Genomic DNA, 18,476 nt, shown 5'->3' with positions numbered 1-18,476 from the left:
TGTCCATTCTCAAGTATGGTTCTAGGAGTTTAAAACATGGATTTTAATAAAGGAAATACAATAAAAACCAAATACATGTATATAATATAGAACTGATTGACTGTGAAATGAATTTATTATTTAGTTAGAAACCATGTTTCTTGTTTTGTTTTTGTATATTTATGATTTATTTAATTTTTGTTATTGAACTAATCTGTTGCTCACCTGAACATCATTGAAGCTCATGGTACAAAAAATTTGTGGTTTTTGCATAATTATATAAAATAGAATTATAATATTCATTTTTCTTTTGTTTCTCTATCTCCTTCTCGCAATGTTTGTGTAATGATATTTTCGGTGGACAAATGTACCATAGTAATAAAATTTTCTAAAGGGTTTAGTTTTTTTTCTTGACAAGGGAAGACCAAAGCTGCAGTTGTTTTTTGGTCTAGAATGTGGAAATTACCAGTAACTATTTTAATGTCAAGAGAAATAAGATTTCTTAAACTTGATTGGATATTTTAAAATCTGTTAATTATACAAGTACAGTTGAACCAATGTGGATGTTTTAATAAAAAAATTTTTCTCAAGAACCAATAGACCAGAAAAGCTGAAACTTCTGTGGAAGTATCCTGGGATATCGTAGATTCTAAATTGCTCAAATCATGACCTCTGAGGGTAGGATGGGGCCTTTTCTCTTTAAAGAAGCGAACAGGCTTTCGCCTACATCCATGTAGGCGAAAGCCTGTCCACTTCTTTAAAGAGAATAGGGTGAGGCCATGACAGAGAATCCTTTATATTGAAATACAAAGGAAAAATCTCAAGAAAATCTGGGCCAGTAAAGCTGAAACTTGCATGGAAGTATCCTTGTGTAGTGCAGATTCTAAATTGCTCATATCTTGACTCCCGGGGGGTAGAGTGGGACCACATTAGGCATTTAAAGGGGGGAAATCTAGTAAAAAACAGCATTGCTAAAGTTACTCAGGTTAGCGTTGCGGCCCCCCTTGAATGAGCCCCAATTTATTCCATACTCAAGCAATATACTTGCAGCGAAAACGATCATTTTTTGTCGAAACGAGTTCATTCATCTTTCAAAAACCTACCCACATTTGTTCATAGAAAAGTAAATACACACGAGTCAAAAAATAAAACACAGATTTTAAAAAGTCATAAATATAATATGATTCAAAGAAATTTATTTCTTTTCCTTGCAGAAAGATGAGGCCACCTTTAAAAAAATGTTTGGTTGCCTTCTCCCGACCGACTGACTAAAATGGCCCAACTCAAAACTTTTTTTTTCTATTCCTGTTTATTCCTCTCATCCCATCAATAAATTTATTGAAATTTTCTGGAAAAAAGTATTTTCATACCTACCTACCGACCCAGTAATTTTACCCTGAATCGGGAGAGGGCAAGCAAACACTTTTTTTAAAGGTGGCATCATTTTTTGTGTGCAAAATCAAAGTATTTAAAAGTACTAGTATACTTAATTAAAATACACCTAATATAAAATACTGTAGACAAATGTCTAGAGACTTTGACAGAATCCATAGATTTCGATCAGAATTCTCGATTTTTTTGACTCCGTGTTTTTTTTAATTATTTTTTTCTCACATGGATTGTCAAAAACCAAGGCGCACGCGGACGCTTAACATAGAAAAGAAAAACAAACTTGGAGTGGCCTTATCGTCTATGGTCAGTGAAACATACAAATATGCGTGTACGTGTTATATTAAAACAACTTTGACATTTTGAAATCACACAGTCAAATCTTATTATCTCCAAATCGATGGTTAAGAAAAATATCGAGATATCCGAGTGTTCGAAATATTGAGATTAGAATTAGTCGCTCTAGCATATAGGATCCATGTAGTATTCGAAATACTGATCACTGTATTGCAAACTTATGTTTGAACTTCAGTTAATATTTTAATTAAAGTCAATTTACATAACTGGATTGGACATCAGGCATGGCCTAAATAAGTCCTCTCGGACCTCTCCCCCTTCATTTAAAACTGTAATGTGTTGTAAATAAAAAAAAAAAGACAATTTTGTGAATGACTATTTATTTTGCTTTATCAAAATCTGTTTAATTTCAAGTGTTATTTATATTAATGAAGATAACTACAACAAAATCAAAAGTTTTTTAGCACTGTAAAAGGCTTGTTCTGTTGATCTCTTTGTATTGGTCGGCGGTTTCCGTATACACCCAATCGCTCTCCGGTGCTGGAAATTTCGAGTTGTTGAAAAGCTTCCATCGCCTGTTAAAAACGATAAAACTCGTATAATACCTCAACATCGAGTAATAATTGATAAAAATTGTTTTTGTATCATTTACAGATTTTGCAAAGCATCAATGTACTAATTGTTGCTATAAGCTTAAAGAATTAGCAAGCGAGTTGTAGTTTAAAATTGCTATTAACAATTTTTCTCATAGTTTAGCAAGGTTTAAGTTTTAAGCCAAATAAGGTCAAGTTTCAAATTTTTTTTTTCCAGATCTAAGTTTTTTCTTCACGCAGCCACGTAGCATCGTTTTTAAAAGTGGGGTGGGGGGCAGCCAGAAAATTTTTTTTTTACTTACTTGAAAAAGTTGACAAGCAAAAAAAAAAAAAAAGAAAGAAAGAAATTGCCAAAACTCGAAAATCCTATTTCGTTGGGGGGGGGGGGGATGGGGGGTTGAGGCCAACTTTTTTCAATGCCAACTTCTCTCAGTACCATTTTTTTCATATTCAGCACTACATTTTCCTTAAATCACTTTTCTGTAGTATAAAGTGGGGGAGGGGGGGGGGGCAACAAGTCTTTCACTGAACATTTCCAATAGTAAAAGTAATGTTGGGGGGGGGGGGGGCGTCCCCCCCCCCTGTTGCTACGTGCCTGTCACGCATATATATAAAATATAGTTACAGTAGTTTATTCTCTATAGTAACTACAGTGAAACAAAGTTTGGAAGGATGTGATATAATTGGTTTTATCAAATACAATACTGCATATACATATTAGTTGTGTAAATAAAGCAGGAATGTGTCTTCGTAAGACGTAAATAGTTACAGATTTTGAGACGATGATTGGACACTTCATCAGCACCCACGTGACTGTCTCGGAGCAAGGAGGCGTGGTCAAAGATCCTTGGTAGGTGTAGTAGCTTCCCCGATTGGATGGCAATAAATTCTTTAAGCGTGTGAAAGATTCCACGGAATCGGTTTCTTCAGAGCTCGAGGAATCTAAAAAAAGAAGCATAAAACGTGAGTTTGTGTTTCGGAACAGGGGTGGTCACCAGGTGGGTGGGTGAAGGTCTTATGAGAGAGAGAGAGAGAGAGAGAGAGAGAGAGAGAGAGAGAGAGAGAGAATGATTACCAGGATATTCAGTGCTGGACAGTGTTTCACCCATAAGGTTACTTAAGGTCCTTTTATAATCATTTTCACAACCAGGGAAGGGTGTCAGCGAAAAGCCAGGATATACCTGTGAAAATAGTATTGTTAAACAATTTTATTTTATTTTTTTTTTCATTTTTGTATTAATGTGAGACATTCAAATTTTTGACAAGTAAATTTTAGGGAAAATCAGTATTTTTAATGAGGAACAGCACAAACCGATATATGTCATTTAATCATACCTGTACCATGACACCAATAACTAGCAACCCGTCTGCATTACCAGCAGCTGTTTTAACATCCGGGTATTCTGTGTTGTAGAATACCAAATGTAGCTGAAAAAGAAGACAAACCAATACCCCAGTATCTGTAAAAATGTAAGGTAATCATATCTATTTGTGAAATTATGTTACAAGCTTTCCTTTAGGCGCAACAAATTATAAAAATCCTTGACAAATATCTTATTTTAGTGTTAAAGTTTTGAAACAAAGAAACATGTTCTCACAGAATGTAGAGGGGAAAAATAGTGAGAAAACGGCAAAAAATGTTCTTTTGCCTGTGATTATATTAACACTTTCCAAATTCGAGGGTACAAGAAGGAATAAAAGTGTATTTTTGTTTTAATGAGTAAACTTACCTCCAAGGGTTGGAATTCATTGTCAAATGAATGTTCCGATCCCTTACTGCTACGAAATTTCCCAGCGTGGAAGTGAAAAGAATCCAACTTAAACGATTTTCCATTAAGACCAAACTGGTTCACTTTAGACAAAATTACATCTTCCTCCACTTTGTAACTTGTCTTAAATCCTGGATAAAATACGCTTAATTAAACGATGTTGAATAGCTTTTTCAACGCACAGCTTTATAGATAGCCAATATAATAATAATAATTTGAGCTTCTGTAGCAAACACGGACCTCGAAAAAAACTCATAGGTAGGATCAGGTGCCATGGAGGAGTAAGCATCCACTGTCGACCGGCCAAAAACCGTCTTGCGCTCCTTGTCATGATCGGACAAAGGGGAAATCCTTAGACAATTCAGTATGTAATATAAATGGGCTAACAATTTCTTTGAAAAATGTCAGTCCTTATTCGATTTAAGGGTAGACTGTAATTGCTGAATAAAGTCATTGTATCGACAATGTTGAATAATGAATTTTGACGAAACGGCTCATATCCTAGTTTTATCAAATTTTTGTCAATCTCCTGTCTCGTTTTAGAAATTGCTTTTGCGCATCGAATCAAATTGGAGACATCAACTCCCAGTTTACGATCTGATTACAAGCAGTTGTCGCCTGAGTAGAGAAGATATAGGAATATTTCATATTTTTTGTAGAGTCGCAGAGTTATAGGACCTTAACGTTACATGGCGGGTTCGAATCCCACGCGAAACCGGTCCTTTGGAAAAGTATGTCGTATTGCAGTAGGCGAGGACACGAAAAGGGTCCCTAAGGCCCTAAGTGCCGAGTATAGATCTAAATTTGCAGTCCTCAATCGGCAAAAGGAAATTAAAAAACAAACGAACAAGCATTATTATATGATCCTTCAAATTTTAACTTGGTATTTTTCTACATCGTTGTATCTTAAGTCCTTGCGAGACGCAATGGAAGATCTTTGCTAAATTTTTAAAAACATCATTTTCCAATTCAAGCCAAGACACTAAAATTTTCATCCTTATCAAAGATACTAAAATAACATGCCTTTAATATGAGTGGAGACCATAAACCTGTCTTGAACTCCAATGTTGAAACTGAAGCTTTGGAGATTTGACTGAAAGACTGCCTGGTTTCTGATAATGTTGACGGGAGATTGTCGTTGACCGTTACATGTAGACCAGCAAGGTGTTATTGCAGCCCAGGATGATGGAGCTTAGAAAGTAAATGAAAATAAAGCTTAGATAAAAACAAAAACAAAAAAAGTTGCCCCCCCCCCCTCGGTTCCGACCCCTATGGTAGAAGCAAGTACTTGCAGCAAAAATAGCATACTTTTGTCAGGACCTTTTTAAGTTCTTACATCAAATTTAGATTTTAACCACATTTAAAGAAAGAAAAAATCAAGATTAAATTCAATACAAATATATAATTAACACAGAAACTTAACTTTTCCAAAATACTGGATAGAAAACTTTGAAGATGTGAAAAATGACAGAGACACAATGTCAGTGCAAAAGGGTTATATTATAAATGTAATGTAACATATTGAACTCACTTTTGTTCAGTTTTTAATTAAGCTATGTGTGTACATACTAAAATTTACTTGACAAAAAATTCTTAAGTCTTTTAAAAGTCGTTCTGAGGGGAAGAGAATATTTCAGTGACTCTTAAAGGGGGGGATAACCAAAATTTACGAGTCAGATTATAAATTTTGTTGCCAAGCAAGTACTTTATTTTCAAAATCAGTACTTTATTTATCATCAAAATCTGCCTGCCCCTTTCCATCTTAGAATCAAATGGTCAACCCGGCCCTTATGATACATAGCCTATTCACTAGCCAATTGCAAGGAATTTCAGTCTGCTCTGTCCCACCCCTTTTAAAGTTTTATACTTACCGAGACAGCTAAAAGGATTGTAGTTAAATTTTGCTTTGTTGCAATCAGGTTCAAAACACTGAGTGGAATAGACTACATCTGGTAGAAGAACCTTCAGGAACACAAATAACAGCAGATATCTGGCCATGATGAAATGTCGCTAGATCTATAGTAGCTCTGTAAAATGCTCGGTTACTTTGTGATCGAACAATCACCCTTTTATAGTGTTGGTTTGAAATGACGCAAAAAAAAGAGAAAAAAATCAAAATCATAAAAGCGTTCTAATTTTTTTTTTCCAAATAAAATTTGACCTAAATCATCCGGAAAAATCAAAGTTATATGCTTTTAAATATTTGCATCAAAATTATCTTATCAGCAATCAAAAGGGTGACTGTACTTTAGGCCCAACCAACCGATTACCAAAACACAGCTCTTCATAAAAAAGGAAAGAAAAGAAACAGTACTATTTCGTCTATTACTGCATGGTATTTTTTTTAACATTACTTAAAAGTTTACATCATATTTATTATTTATTGATTATAGATTACCGGGTATATAACTCTCTTCTGTATTTTTCAATCTGTTTGTCAATGAAAAAAGTAAAATAGTAAAATTATCACATTAGTCAGTACACATGATTGTCACTGTTTGGTAAAAATCTTTGGGGTTTACCCTACAAAGGGACACAATCCAATTTAAATAATGCATACTTTTGCAAAGGTAAGTAACCCGTGTAAAACTCGGCATTCTAACTTCAAATACCTATAATGTGTGCATGTTTGATATGCTCTTTTAATAATGTTCAAAATGTCCTCTTGTGTCCCATCTGCGACAAAAATTCTGGTTGGAATGATTTAGATAATTTTTCATAAAATAATGCATATAACTTCCACATTTCATTCAATCAGAAACTAGGCCTACAATATTTAATTGTGAGAGCAAATTCTTGACTTTGTAAATAATTCAATGTCCGAAATATTTCAATTTGATGTTGTTTTTTTTAAATACGAGACGAAACAAGATTATTATTTGCGTGCTTATTTGTCTGAAAGACGAAATTATCAAAATAAAAATTTTCTTTATATCTCTGGAAAAAGTAATAGAAGAATTTTGCTGCAACCATACTAAAGTTCTGGGAAACTTTTTGAAACTTCAGGATATTTCACAAGAAGACATTATAAACAGGGTGAGCCTGCTGCCCAGTCTTATTCAATTCCAGATCTGAGAATAAAATTTTACTTAGAATAAATTCTCTCTCTGTTTTTTTTTAAACGTCGCGGGTTCGAATATTCCACTGTGGGACGTGGAGACCCCTTCGGCCGAGGTCCCTTGTATCAATTTTTCTTAAATATTGAATGTGTAAGCATTGGTTAGAAACTCCAAACATACACTGTATAAAATAACTCATCGTTAAAGAATTCTCAATATGAGTTGAAAACTTTGGATTAACTTTTTTATTTCCAATTAAGTGTTCTGTTTGTATGAGTGTGGATACCAAATTTTCGTTGTAGAGTACATGCAACTTAAAGTAAACGCACACGACACACCTCTTACATCCGTGGTGAAATAAAATTTATTTGTAAACATAATTATTTTTAAACGAAAGGTCACATGTACTTTTGGGAGCTGGAATTCAGCCTAGATAAAAGGCTCTTCAACAAAATAACTAACACATAAGAATAAAGTTATGAACTATTAATATAATTTTTTTGAATAATTAAAAAATAATTATCATTCAGAATATAATCATTCATAAATTTGGAAAAAAAAAACCCAGCTTAAATAATTAAATGAAAGGGGGGCCATCAGAGCATCCTACCATTTTTTCCTTCAGCGGGGACCACACAAGAATTAGGTTGTTGAACTTTGAACCATTAAAATTGTGAGGATGGAAAGACTATTAATGTAGATAATTTATTTCTACAATAACTTTGATCTGCAGATTTTATAGTCAGCAAAAGCAGAGGGCGCTTGATTCGATACTATCTGAAAAATTGATTCAAATCCAAGTAAACAGAGGCGAGGTTGTCGTAATTGGCATCTCTGGGCCTGTACACGCAGGTGTTTGTGGACAGGACCCTCCTTTTACGATGCACACCACTTCCATGATTTTTTTGATTTTTTTATCACTAACTATTCTTCATCTACACGTTCCTGGTTTAAAAAATTATACCTTGAAATCCGACACATACCTATAGCGGTAATCAATGTCAAAAGAATTTGCATCTGCCTCGGATTTCTTAGTGATTTTTTTATTGTATCATATGTGCTATAATCTTTATAGATCATTGGCGTCGGAAGCAAATTAAAAGGGGGGGGGGCTAAGTGTAAGAAAAACTTTTTTTTGGACCACCCAAAATAACCTGACAAGCAAAAAAAAAAAAAAGGTCGGGGGGGGGGATGTCCATTGTCCAAACACGACAATCCTATTATTTTTTTCCAAACAGCACAACATTCCCAATTTTAAACCTTAACTCCAACGTGTCTGTGGAAAGTGGGGGGGGGGGGGGGGGGGGGGGGGGCTAAACCTACGCAGCAATGTTCGTTGTCTATATTAAGTCTATCTTTGAAAAAAAAGTGCCCCCCCCCGGTTCCGACGCCTATGTAGATATTTCATATTTATAGAATTATAAAATGCAGTCTTAGTTTCATGAAATTTTAATGTCGACTGTATGACCCCCCCTTTCGTCCTCCCACTCCCCAGCAACAATATCACATACCCACCGACTTTATTTTTCTCTTCTGAATCTGGATACCGTAAGACATTTCTTTTAAATTATGTTGACCCACACCTTCTCCATAACTCCATAACTAACAGATGATAAAAACAAAAAAAATGGATGCCTGGATTGGTATATATTTTTTGGCCTTATTTCATTGCAAATGATGCAAATAATAAATTTTTTGAATATAAAGAAATTGTAGACCTTCTGTGAAGTTCAAAAGTCCGCCCTTCTGAAACCATCCTTCTTAATCTATACAAATGTTTTTCACTTTAAATTCCATTTTTGTGCAAATTTGAATAAAAAATTAAAAACTACGCGGTGAAAGTTATTCATTTTATACATTTAAACATGACCCAAATTGTTATTTTCAAATTCTTTGACAAGAATTTGTTTGTATCATCTGTCCTTAACAGAATGACTTGGAATTTAAAAAACCTCTATAATTGATTGCATGGTCCAATAACCAACACTCCACTCAGAAAGATCCCACAAAGGCGACAGTGTTACACTAGAGGCGATTTTGTGAACACCAAATCGTCAATAGCGTAAACCAAATACTAGTAATACATATATCAAATCCTTTGGCCAGAAACATGCACGCCAACGATAAAAGGAATTAGAATCATTTAGTGACATGTTCACTGTCTATATATAACTTTTTAAATACGTCTTTTAATGTAGTTTTACATGTATATTCATTGTCCTATATGTATCACATGAATAAATTACAGTAAAATAAAAATCTGCAACCTATACATGAATAATCATGTAGGTTTATATCTTGTACAAAGTCTTTTAAATTACCAAGAAAAGTTGCAAAACAATTTTTGACTGAAAATCTGACATACACATACAATGTTTAAGTAGGAATGGGAATCGCACATGGCACTTTTAGTGGTTCAATAGCTCTATTTTTAGCGTAAACGTTTTTGTATGCATATCTCTTCTCCCCCTTTGTATGCGTTGCAAATTTCTATGGTTTATTTCGTGATTATAAATTAACAGATATGTTTCTTTGGAAATTAATTTTTCAAGAACGTTCACAATCATAATTAGAAATTATTGGTTATGATTTAGCTTGAATCTAACCAACCAGTACCGTAAATTTTGGCGATAATAGTAATGCCAGACTTAAAACACTATTACTTTTTAATAATGTTTCCGTATGTTAAGTTTTTTTACGACCAATAGTTAGCGAATCGTTAAAAAGCAGAAAAATAACAAAAAAAGAAAGAGAGGGTAAGAAGGAGGGAGAGAGTGGTGTGAAAAAAAATATGCTGGGAAAGGGAGACATAGGATAGGGAAAAAACGAAAGGGAAAAAATTCCCTTTCTATTTTACTAGTCTTATTACTATGTCGTTTCGACTCCCTTCTCTTGATTGGATTAGGGAGAAGATAACTCTCATACTCCGCTCTCGATAGAGCTCGACAGGGACCTTAGGAGCTCGAGAGAGAGAGTTCGAGATCGAGAGAGTTCGAGATCGAGAGAGAGAGAGAGAGAGTTAGAGTTCGAGATCGAGAGATCGAGAGAGAGAGAGAGAGAGAGAGAGAGAGAGAGAGAGAGAGAGAGAGAGAGAGAGAGAGAGAGAGAGAGAGAGAGAGAGAGAGAGAGAGAGAGAGAGAGAGAGAGAGAGAGAGAGAGTTGAACCTTTGAGCTTGGATGCTGTTAATTATTTTAGAAAATACTTAGTAACTTAAGTCAGTTGTCTTCAATAAGATCAAATGTCAAGTTGAAGGATATATTAGATATAATATATTTTTTCCACATAAATTTTCCATCCTCTGAAAAAAAAAACTGGTCGGCTTATGCAAGTTTTGATATTTTCATTTTTTTTCTCTCCCCCCCCCCCCCCCCCCCCCCCCCTCAATTGCACGAATTATGTAAGCAGCAAAAAAATATTGTAGTTACAAAACACACACCATTTTACACTACACATAAAAAGGTTTAATTAAAAAATGTTTGTTTTAAAAAGTTCACGGAGAAACATATTTTTTGGAAATAAAATAAAGTGAAAAATAAGTCACCATATACAAAATATGCATGCATGTTTTGATTTAAATCAATTTTGTGCAATCTGTTTCAGTTGAATTATTTAAAAAAGTGCAACTATCTGTAAAATATCTTGTAAATCTGCAAATGTTTTATTACCAAGTAGTGCATTTATGGGGATTGATGTTTAAAAACGAATATGACTGAGTAAGAATGCAGAAGTTACGTAAATATGCTTTAGATCAGGTTAAGAATTTTTGCAAAATACTTGGATTGATCTAAGAATAAAGCCACAACAAACTGAAGTGGTCAGTCAAGAACAATTTTCAACAATAAATGTGGTTGTAAGATTACCATTAACGTCTTTTTCAAGTAAAATATCCAAATATGAAACAAATGTGTCACACTTTGTGGTATCTTTTATCTCGAGCCCATCGGGATATATCGTATAGACAAAAGAATGGAAATAATCATTCTTAATTGACAGTACGTCGTCGATATATCTTAATGTCGAGTTGAAGGCCACAGCAAGTGTTTTCTTCCTTTCACGCATACGATTTTGTCTGCTTCATATTAATACAAAAATTGGTCTGCTAATAACAGGACGCAATTGGTACCCATTGGAGTTCCAGTAGATTATTGGATGACCTGGTCTCCAAAAACCACATCGCTTTTGTCAATCAGAAACTCGGGCATCTTTTTTAATATCAACTTCAAAGTACTTGTATGTACAATCGAATATATTTTTACAAAATGATTTTGCAAATGACCAATGACAATGTAAGTAAATTTACAAGTTCCATTTTTATTTAAAAAAAAAAAACAGCTGTCAATGATGACATATAACCTAAACTTAAATTTATGGTGTGGAATAGTGGTGTATTATACAGTTGAAAAATCGTAAGTTTATACTTTTAAAAAATATTATACAGTTATTGACAGGGTATAAGAGTAACATAATAATTTGTTGGACCTGAAGGTGAAAATGTTGCCCGAATCTCAGTCTATAACTGTTTTGTTATACCTTTCACTTAAGAGTTAATCAATACACACTGCGTTTTCAATTACTTTACATGGAAAATTTTGGCTTAATCAATAAAATTAAAACAAAAGCTCAGAAAGAAAAAAAATAATATTTAAATAAAATTATTATATCACAAAAATCATTTATCATGATTACTGTTCGTTATCTCCATTTGTTTCATTATCACAAATTAAACATAATCTTCCCGAGTCTTTGTATTTTGAATATACTAATAGCAACAACTCTTGCTATATTTCCGTGTCTTTGATAATCGATGATTAATTGTAGAAAGACTTGTCTCTTTAGATACTGTCAATGAGAAACTACACATCTTTTGAAATACTCAAAATGAGTTGTAACATTGTCGATAACCAATTACGTATACTTAGTAAGAAAAAAAGTCTGAGCTTCATTTTTATTTAAAATTAAAAAAAAAGAAAAAAAACACGAGAAAAATATTTTTGGAAATCAAATGAAGTATGGAAAAATAAGTCAATATATACAAAAATGTATACATGCATGCGTTGAAGTGAATCAATTTTGTGCAATTTGTTTCAGTAGAAATATGTGGAAAAAAGTGCATCTATCTGTAAAATATCTTACCGAACTGCATATGTGCATAAATTTATGGTGATTAATGTTTAAATAAAGGACATGACTAAGAACGCAAATGTTACGTTAAAATATGCTTAAAATCAGGTTAATATATTTTTTGGCAAAATATGTGCATTTTTCTAAAAATAAAACCGAAAACTGAAGTGCATGGTCAGTCAAAAACAAATTTTCAACAATACTGTGTAAGTAAATTATGTTTCATGTTATAAATAAACTTTAATTGATAATCAATATCCATTTGTTCTTTGTATTTTACAAACACTGTAGTTTACAATTTTTATTTCGAAAATGTATCTCAAGTTTATTGGGATGTGCGGAGTAATGGTTTAATTCATTTTGTGATAGGGAGAATAAATATGATCATGATCTCATTTTGTTGAACCATATCTTCTTTAATTTTTTGTACAACAACACAGCATTGACTTTGTCGGTGATGCTCCCACCATCCCAACGCTTGTTTATATTCTGGAAAATTTGTAACTGTATTTAATCGTTTTTAATTATATTTCTTATCGGAAAACATTATTTATTTTAATTTATTACAACTATAAGGATTTTTTAATTAAGATTTTAATTTTTACTTCCCTTAAAAACTTTGCAAATAAGACGTTTTGAGGGATAGTACATAATCTCCATAATACCTCTCTAATCACTTGATGAAGCTTGCTAAACCCCGTGGTTTGCGACCAAGCAAATTCAAAGCATTGTGGTCCCCCGCTTTCGAGTCTTTGTTGGTGAGACATATTGTGTCTAATATGAACATCCTATGTTTACAAAGGAAGTTGATTTTTTTGAAGTGCAAACCCTTATCCTGACCGTTAAAAAGTTATGGCCAAAGTGATTTTTTAAAAGTAGGTCCAAGTGATTAAAGGGCAAAGTTGTTGAACACAGTGTTAGTTAACCATTGCGTTAAATTTTTACATAAGCTTTTGATCAACACAATTTAACCACTTGCCACAAAGAATACATATGTGAAATATAAAAGTCTTGATTAGGATTTAACCTGTTGTTTTTTTTTTAAAAGTAACCACTGTGTTAAATTTGTTGGTATCTACATTTTGAAAAACCGGACCCTCACCGAAAAGTTAGGTCAAGGTTAAAGTTTTTTCTAAGGCGAAATGGGAAAAGGTGGTTGTTGGTATCCAATGAAATGTCTTGCAACAAGGAATACATATATGAAATATAAAAGTCCTTGTATCTACTGTTTAAAAGTTGTGACCAAGGTTAAAGTTTTTTTAAAAGTACATGTGTTAATATAAGGTCAAAGGGTAAAAGTTCTTGGTAAAATTTGTACATATGATTAAAAGTTGTATTAATAATTAACGTTTTTAATTACATTTCTATTCAAGGTCAAAACATTATTTATTTTACAAACAATACATTTGTGAAATATGAAAGTCCTAGTACTTAAAAAGTTATGGCCATTTTTTTCTGTGTAAAAGTTAAGATTTTCAAATTTTTACTCTTGTCACAAAATTTTGCAAATAAAATCAAAAGTTATGGGAAAGGTTAAAGTTTTTGTGATAGATGACAGACGGACAGACTGACGGACAGACGAATGAGATTTGATGTCCCCTCGCTTTCGCGAAAGCGGGGGACAATTACGAATTATAATCTTTATCAATAATTACAATAATTGATTACTTTTTAAATTTCAAATTTTAACCTTTTAAAATTTGTACAACAGTCCTGTACAGTGGGCGTTGACAGAGGTGTTGTGAGCGTAGCGGAAGACAACTCTGACTACAGAATGCCACCAAGCAAGGCATATCAGTCCAGCTGACAAACTAGTTATATATTTTTGTGCGTGTTTATTCAGACTATATATACATGTATGTATTTCAAAACGAACAGTATTCAAGAACAAAAGTTCAAAACAAAATACAAAGTAGGAACAGAGCAAACATGCGAACCTTCAAGATATCAGAGGTGGGATCAGGTGTCATGGAGGAGTGAGCATCCCCCTGCTTACCTGTCACACCCGCCGTGTGCTCCTTGTCATAATCGGGAAATAACGGAAAAATCCATGGTCAATTCAGTGTATAAATAATGGACTAACAAATAGTATGAAAAACATCTGTGAACATTTGACTCAAATGATAAATTGTTTTTGCTGACAAGGTCATTGTAACAAAATGATGACTTTAAACGAGACTGCTGATATTCTTGTTTCATCAACTTGTTTGTCAATAATTTACTTCGTTTTAGAAATTGTTCATACATAGAGCATGCTCTTGTGAATCGAATCAACTAATTATATAGCTCTGTATGCAGGTGATTAAGGTATATTGCTGCATAAGTAAGGTAAGTTGACGATAGAAAAGTTAAAGTCATCACGTTTATCATAGAGCTTGGTTGCTAGATTACCATTAACGTCTTTTTCAACTTAAATATCCAAATATAAAACAGATATGTCAGACTCTGTGGTATCTTTTATCTCAAGCTCACCATGATATATTGTATCGATATAAAAATGGAAATTACCATTGTTAATGGACATTACGTCGTCGATATATCTAATTGTCGAGTTGAAGGCCACAGCAAATGTTTCTTCTTTTCTCGCATAAGATTATGCACAAATTCTGCTTGATATGAATACAAAAATAGGTCTGCTAATAACGGGGCGCAATTGATACTCATGGGAATTCCAATAGATTGTTGGAAGACCTGATCTCCAAAAGGCGTAATAATGAATTTTAGAAAGGCGCAATAACGTAATAACGCCTTTTGAAAAGACGTAAAAACGTCTTTTTTCGCGTTATTACGCCTTTTTCGCGTTATATGACCTTTTGAAAAGGCGTTCACTGTAAAAAAAAAAAAAATAGCTAGTTAAAGTCCTAAGGAGACTAGTAAATTTATTGTCCATACAATCACTACCTTAAAAGCAGTTTTACTAGGTATTGGGTATATTTACTAGATAAGATTAGTAAATCTAGAATTGATAAGTAACTTTCACTATGTATGTAAGTATCTATACGACCCCCGCTTCAAAACTCACTTAATCATGACAAACACTTTACGAGGCACACTAGCTAAAATCACTAGGTTTTTCTTTCAATGTTGTAACGACTTTTAATATTTTTCTCCATACATTGATTCTAATAGGCTTCCGTATAAAATCAATTATAGCATAGTGAATTAAAACATAGTATACTAACATTTACCATAGGTACCAATTTACTATTACTTAAACGTATTACTTACAATGAAGGATATGGAGATAACGAATAGTATTCAATATCAAAGTCCATAGAACAATGCAAAATAGGAGCGGAGCAAACACGGACCTTCGAAACATCAGAGGTGGGATCAGGTGCCATTGATATAATGTAAATATTAAATAAATCTTTCAGCATGTCACGTCACTTTCAGATCACCATTGATGTGAACATATTTTATTGAAGCAAATATATATCATAGGAAAAATTTTAGGAAAAATTTATCACTCTTTCCCTAAAATTTCACGAAAATAAAATATTACTTTGTTTGATTTAAGTATGTTTATTTTACTTATAACCTGAACATATATACTTGTCCTTAACAATTAAAAGTTTTTGCATTGCTTTAATTTCCTTTGCTTTTATTCATATATCATGTATGTACGAACAGATATGTCTTTGTTTTATTCAATTTTGTTTATTGAAAAGAGTTGAATTGTTTTCCGTTGGAGATAAACCTGTTGAAAATAGTTTTTTTTCCTTGTTTCAGTTATAAATATCAAAACAACACAGGTGAGTTCAACTAAATTATAGATTATTATTGGGCCATCATAATGTACAAGTAAACTTATCCGAGCACAACAAATTGAGTTATGATCCCAACAAATAAACACGTGTTAATGCATTATATAAGTGAATCAAACCTTTGTTATATTCATAATAGTAACCTTTGTCAAAGAACAACATGTGCCACAAAATAGCTTGAAAAAGTTAATAAACTTGGATTTCGACATGCTGGTGCGATGTTTCCTATATAAAGCCTGTGATAAAAAGTCTCATTGAGCACAATAATGAAGTTTGGTGTGCTTCTGTTGTGCACAGTTGTGCTATTGCACGTAGCACCAGGAGTTGTCTCCAAACGAAAAGGTATGTAATGCATATGAAAATAAAAATATCCAAATGTGGTATTTCAAATTATTTTAAAATTTGGATTTGTTAGATATAAATGACTATAAGAGAAATTGAAGACAATACAGTGTGGCATTGGCAAAATCCATAAAAATGAACATCTTAATTTCTTGAAAAGTTTTGATTTTCTTCACAGTATAATAATTCGCAGGGCAATATTTGACTTAGAGTAGGCACGTGAAATATGTTGAATTATAACTTTGAAATTAAAGATTCTTTTGGTACTTCTTATACTCCTAGGATCACTCTTATTTTGAACAGCCGTTCACACAAATGCATTGTTGTAAGCAAATAAACTTTGACAAAACTATAAAATATAAAAACAATCCTAAACTAGCATATAAAATGGAATAACCTGCAAAAATAATAGATAGAGAGTTTATCTAGCGAAATGTTATGAACAAATACCTGAACGAAATATAAACTTCTCTATTATGAAAGAATATAGTTGATCTCTAAATTCATCAAACATTTACTCGTACATTTTGTTTTATTTGTAGGATGCTTCACCACAAAAACTATTGCTGGCGTTTTCAAGAACCGGATTTCGGCGGGAAAGGCCAATAACCGGGCCCAGTGTTATAAAAAATGTGTGAAAAAAATAGGCCGATTGTCTTATTTTGCAATACAGGTAATTTTCTTAAAAATAATTTTGATACACAGAGCAATATACTGGTAATTGTTGTTTTTTTTTTTTTAAATAAATGTTGATTTAATTTTGGAGTATAAAGTTAGTTTTTATTTTAAAATTCGGTTAGCAAAAAAAAGTTATTCTCCTAGGTCTTTGTGTTTTCCTCCTGCTCAGCAGCCATCAATTTTGAAAAAATTGAAATTAAAAATTGAAAGTGTTCAGATATTTCTTAACACTAATCAGTGTATAGTAGATAGATTAATATCTGATCTGTAAAAATTCAGCTTATTTTCAATCATTTTTGTGAAGTATTTCAAAACATGCGCAGACTTTATCAAGACTTTATCAACTTTAACGAGTAAGCTAGTATATAAATCTAATATTTAATTTGTAACAATTGCAGAATAAAACCAAGAAATGTTTCTGTTTGCTACGCCCTCAGAAGATAAAATTAAGAAAATTGCTGAGAGACTTTACAAAGTTAAATGGAAAACGTCGAAATCAAATATGTAAGAAGAGTTCCATCGTAAGACTTTACAATGGTAAACCCAGAGGAGTAAGCAAGTCCCTGGCAAAGAGATGGATGTCAAATAAATATTTCAGAGATAAGAAAAGTGCACAAAGAAAGGGTAGCACATTTGAAGAGCGACATAGTGTCATATCAAACGCTTGAATATATAAGTACATGTAACATTCTTTCACCAAAGCAATTTTTTATTTCATGGAAACTCCACGTACTGAAATTCAGAATATCCGGAAAATAACAGATATTAAATAATAGATCTCATTCTTTTACAACATGTAGTATTTTACTTTACTTTTTCTTACTAGAACATGTAATATACATCATTTTTATCCATGCGAATATACATGTGAATCTTTCTTATCTTTTTTTTAACTAATGATTTAAAACGCCCTGTATTTGATTGTCTAATCTTTTGTATAATTGGAGATACATGTATATCGAGGTATCTATATATTTCAACTTATTTTAGCTTGGTATATCTATAAAAGTTTCAAAAATACAATAAAAATATGTATTTGTTTTATTTTAATGTGTTTGCATATTTCTTGGTTTCCAACAAACAAGCTTGCTGCGCTTTTTCTTCTTTTGTATAATTGGAGATACATGTATATCGAAGCTTGATATATCTATAAAAGATATATTTTCTTGGATTCCATCAAACGAGCTTATTGCTCCTTGTTTCAACGCAAGGGCAGTTTCGGGTACCATCTCGATTCCTGTTGGCAAGGCAAAGAATAGGCGTCAATGCTATAGGAAATGCTTAAAGAAATTACCAAAAGTTACCAATTACGCAATTCAGGTATTTTCTCAAAATTTAAAGAAAAATACACATTCAATCCTTGAGTCTTCGAAGACCCTCCATTTCATTTGTGGAAAAGGTGTTCAATTTCATAAGCGAAGGTGTATTTATCAAATATATCAACTCTGTTTAATCAGACTATAACAAGGGAATGTCACTTT

The 18,476-nt window shown here is 32.7% G+C and overlaps 1 protein-coding gene across 1 annotated transcript; it reads right to left on the bottom strand.

Moving 5' to 3' along the window:
• Window positions 1-2,043: 2,043 nt before the first annotated feature.
• On the bottom strand, window positions 2,044-6,079 carry LOC134235452 (nacrein-like protein F). Its single transcript, XM_062717589.1, has 7 exons — window positions 5,899-6,079; window positions 5,051-5,218; window positions 3,989-4,158; window positions 3,594-3,686; window positions 3,334-3,439; window positions 3,028-3,200; window positions 2,044-2,240 (listed from the first exon to the last, which is right to left on the bottom strand). The coding sequence occupies exons 1-7, from the start codon at window positions 6,023-6,025 to the stop codon at window positions 2,115-2,117; spliced, it is 963 nt and encodes a 320-aa protein (XP_062573573.1). The 5' UTR covers window positions 6,026-6,079; the 3' UTR covers window positions 2,044-2,114.
• Window positions 6,080-18,476: the final 12,397 nt, after the last annotated feature.

Source organism: Saccostrea cucullata, unplaced genomic scaffold, assembly GCF_032062105.1.
Source record: "Saccostrea cucullata isolate Sc308-1 unplaced genomic scaffold, CSIRO_AGI_Scuc_v1 ctg446, whole genome shotgun sequence".
Lineage (NCBI taxonomy): Eukaryota > Metazoa > Mollusca > Bivalvia > Ostreida > Ostreidae > Saccostrea > Saccostrea cuccullata.
The sequence above is the reverse complement of the archived record's forward strand: the minus strand, read 5'-3'. Positions and strand labels throughout refer to the sequence as shown.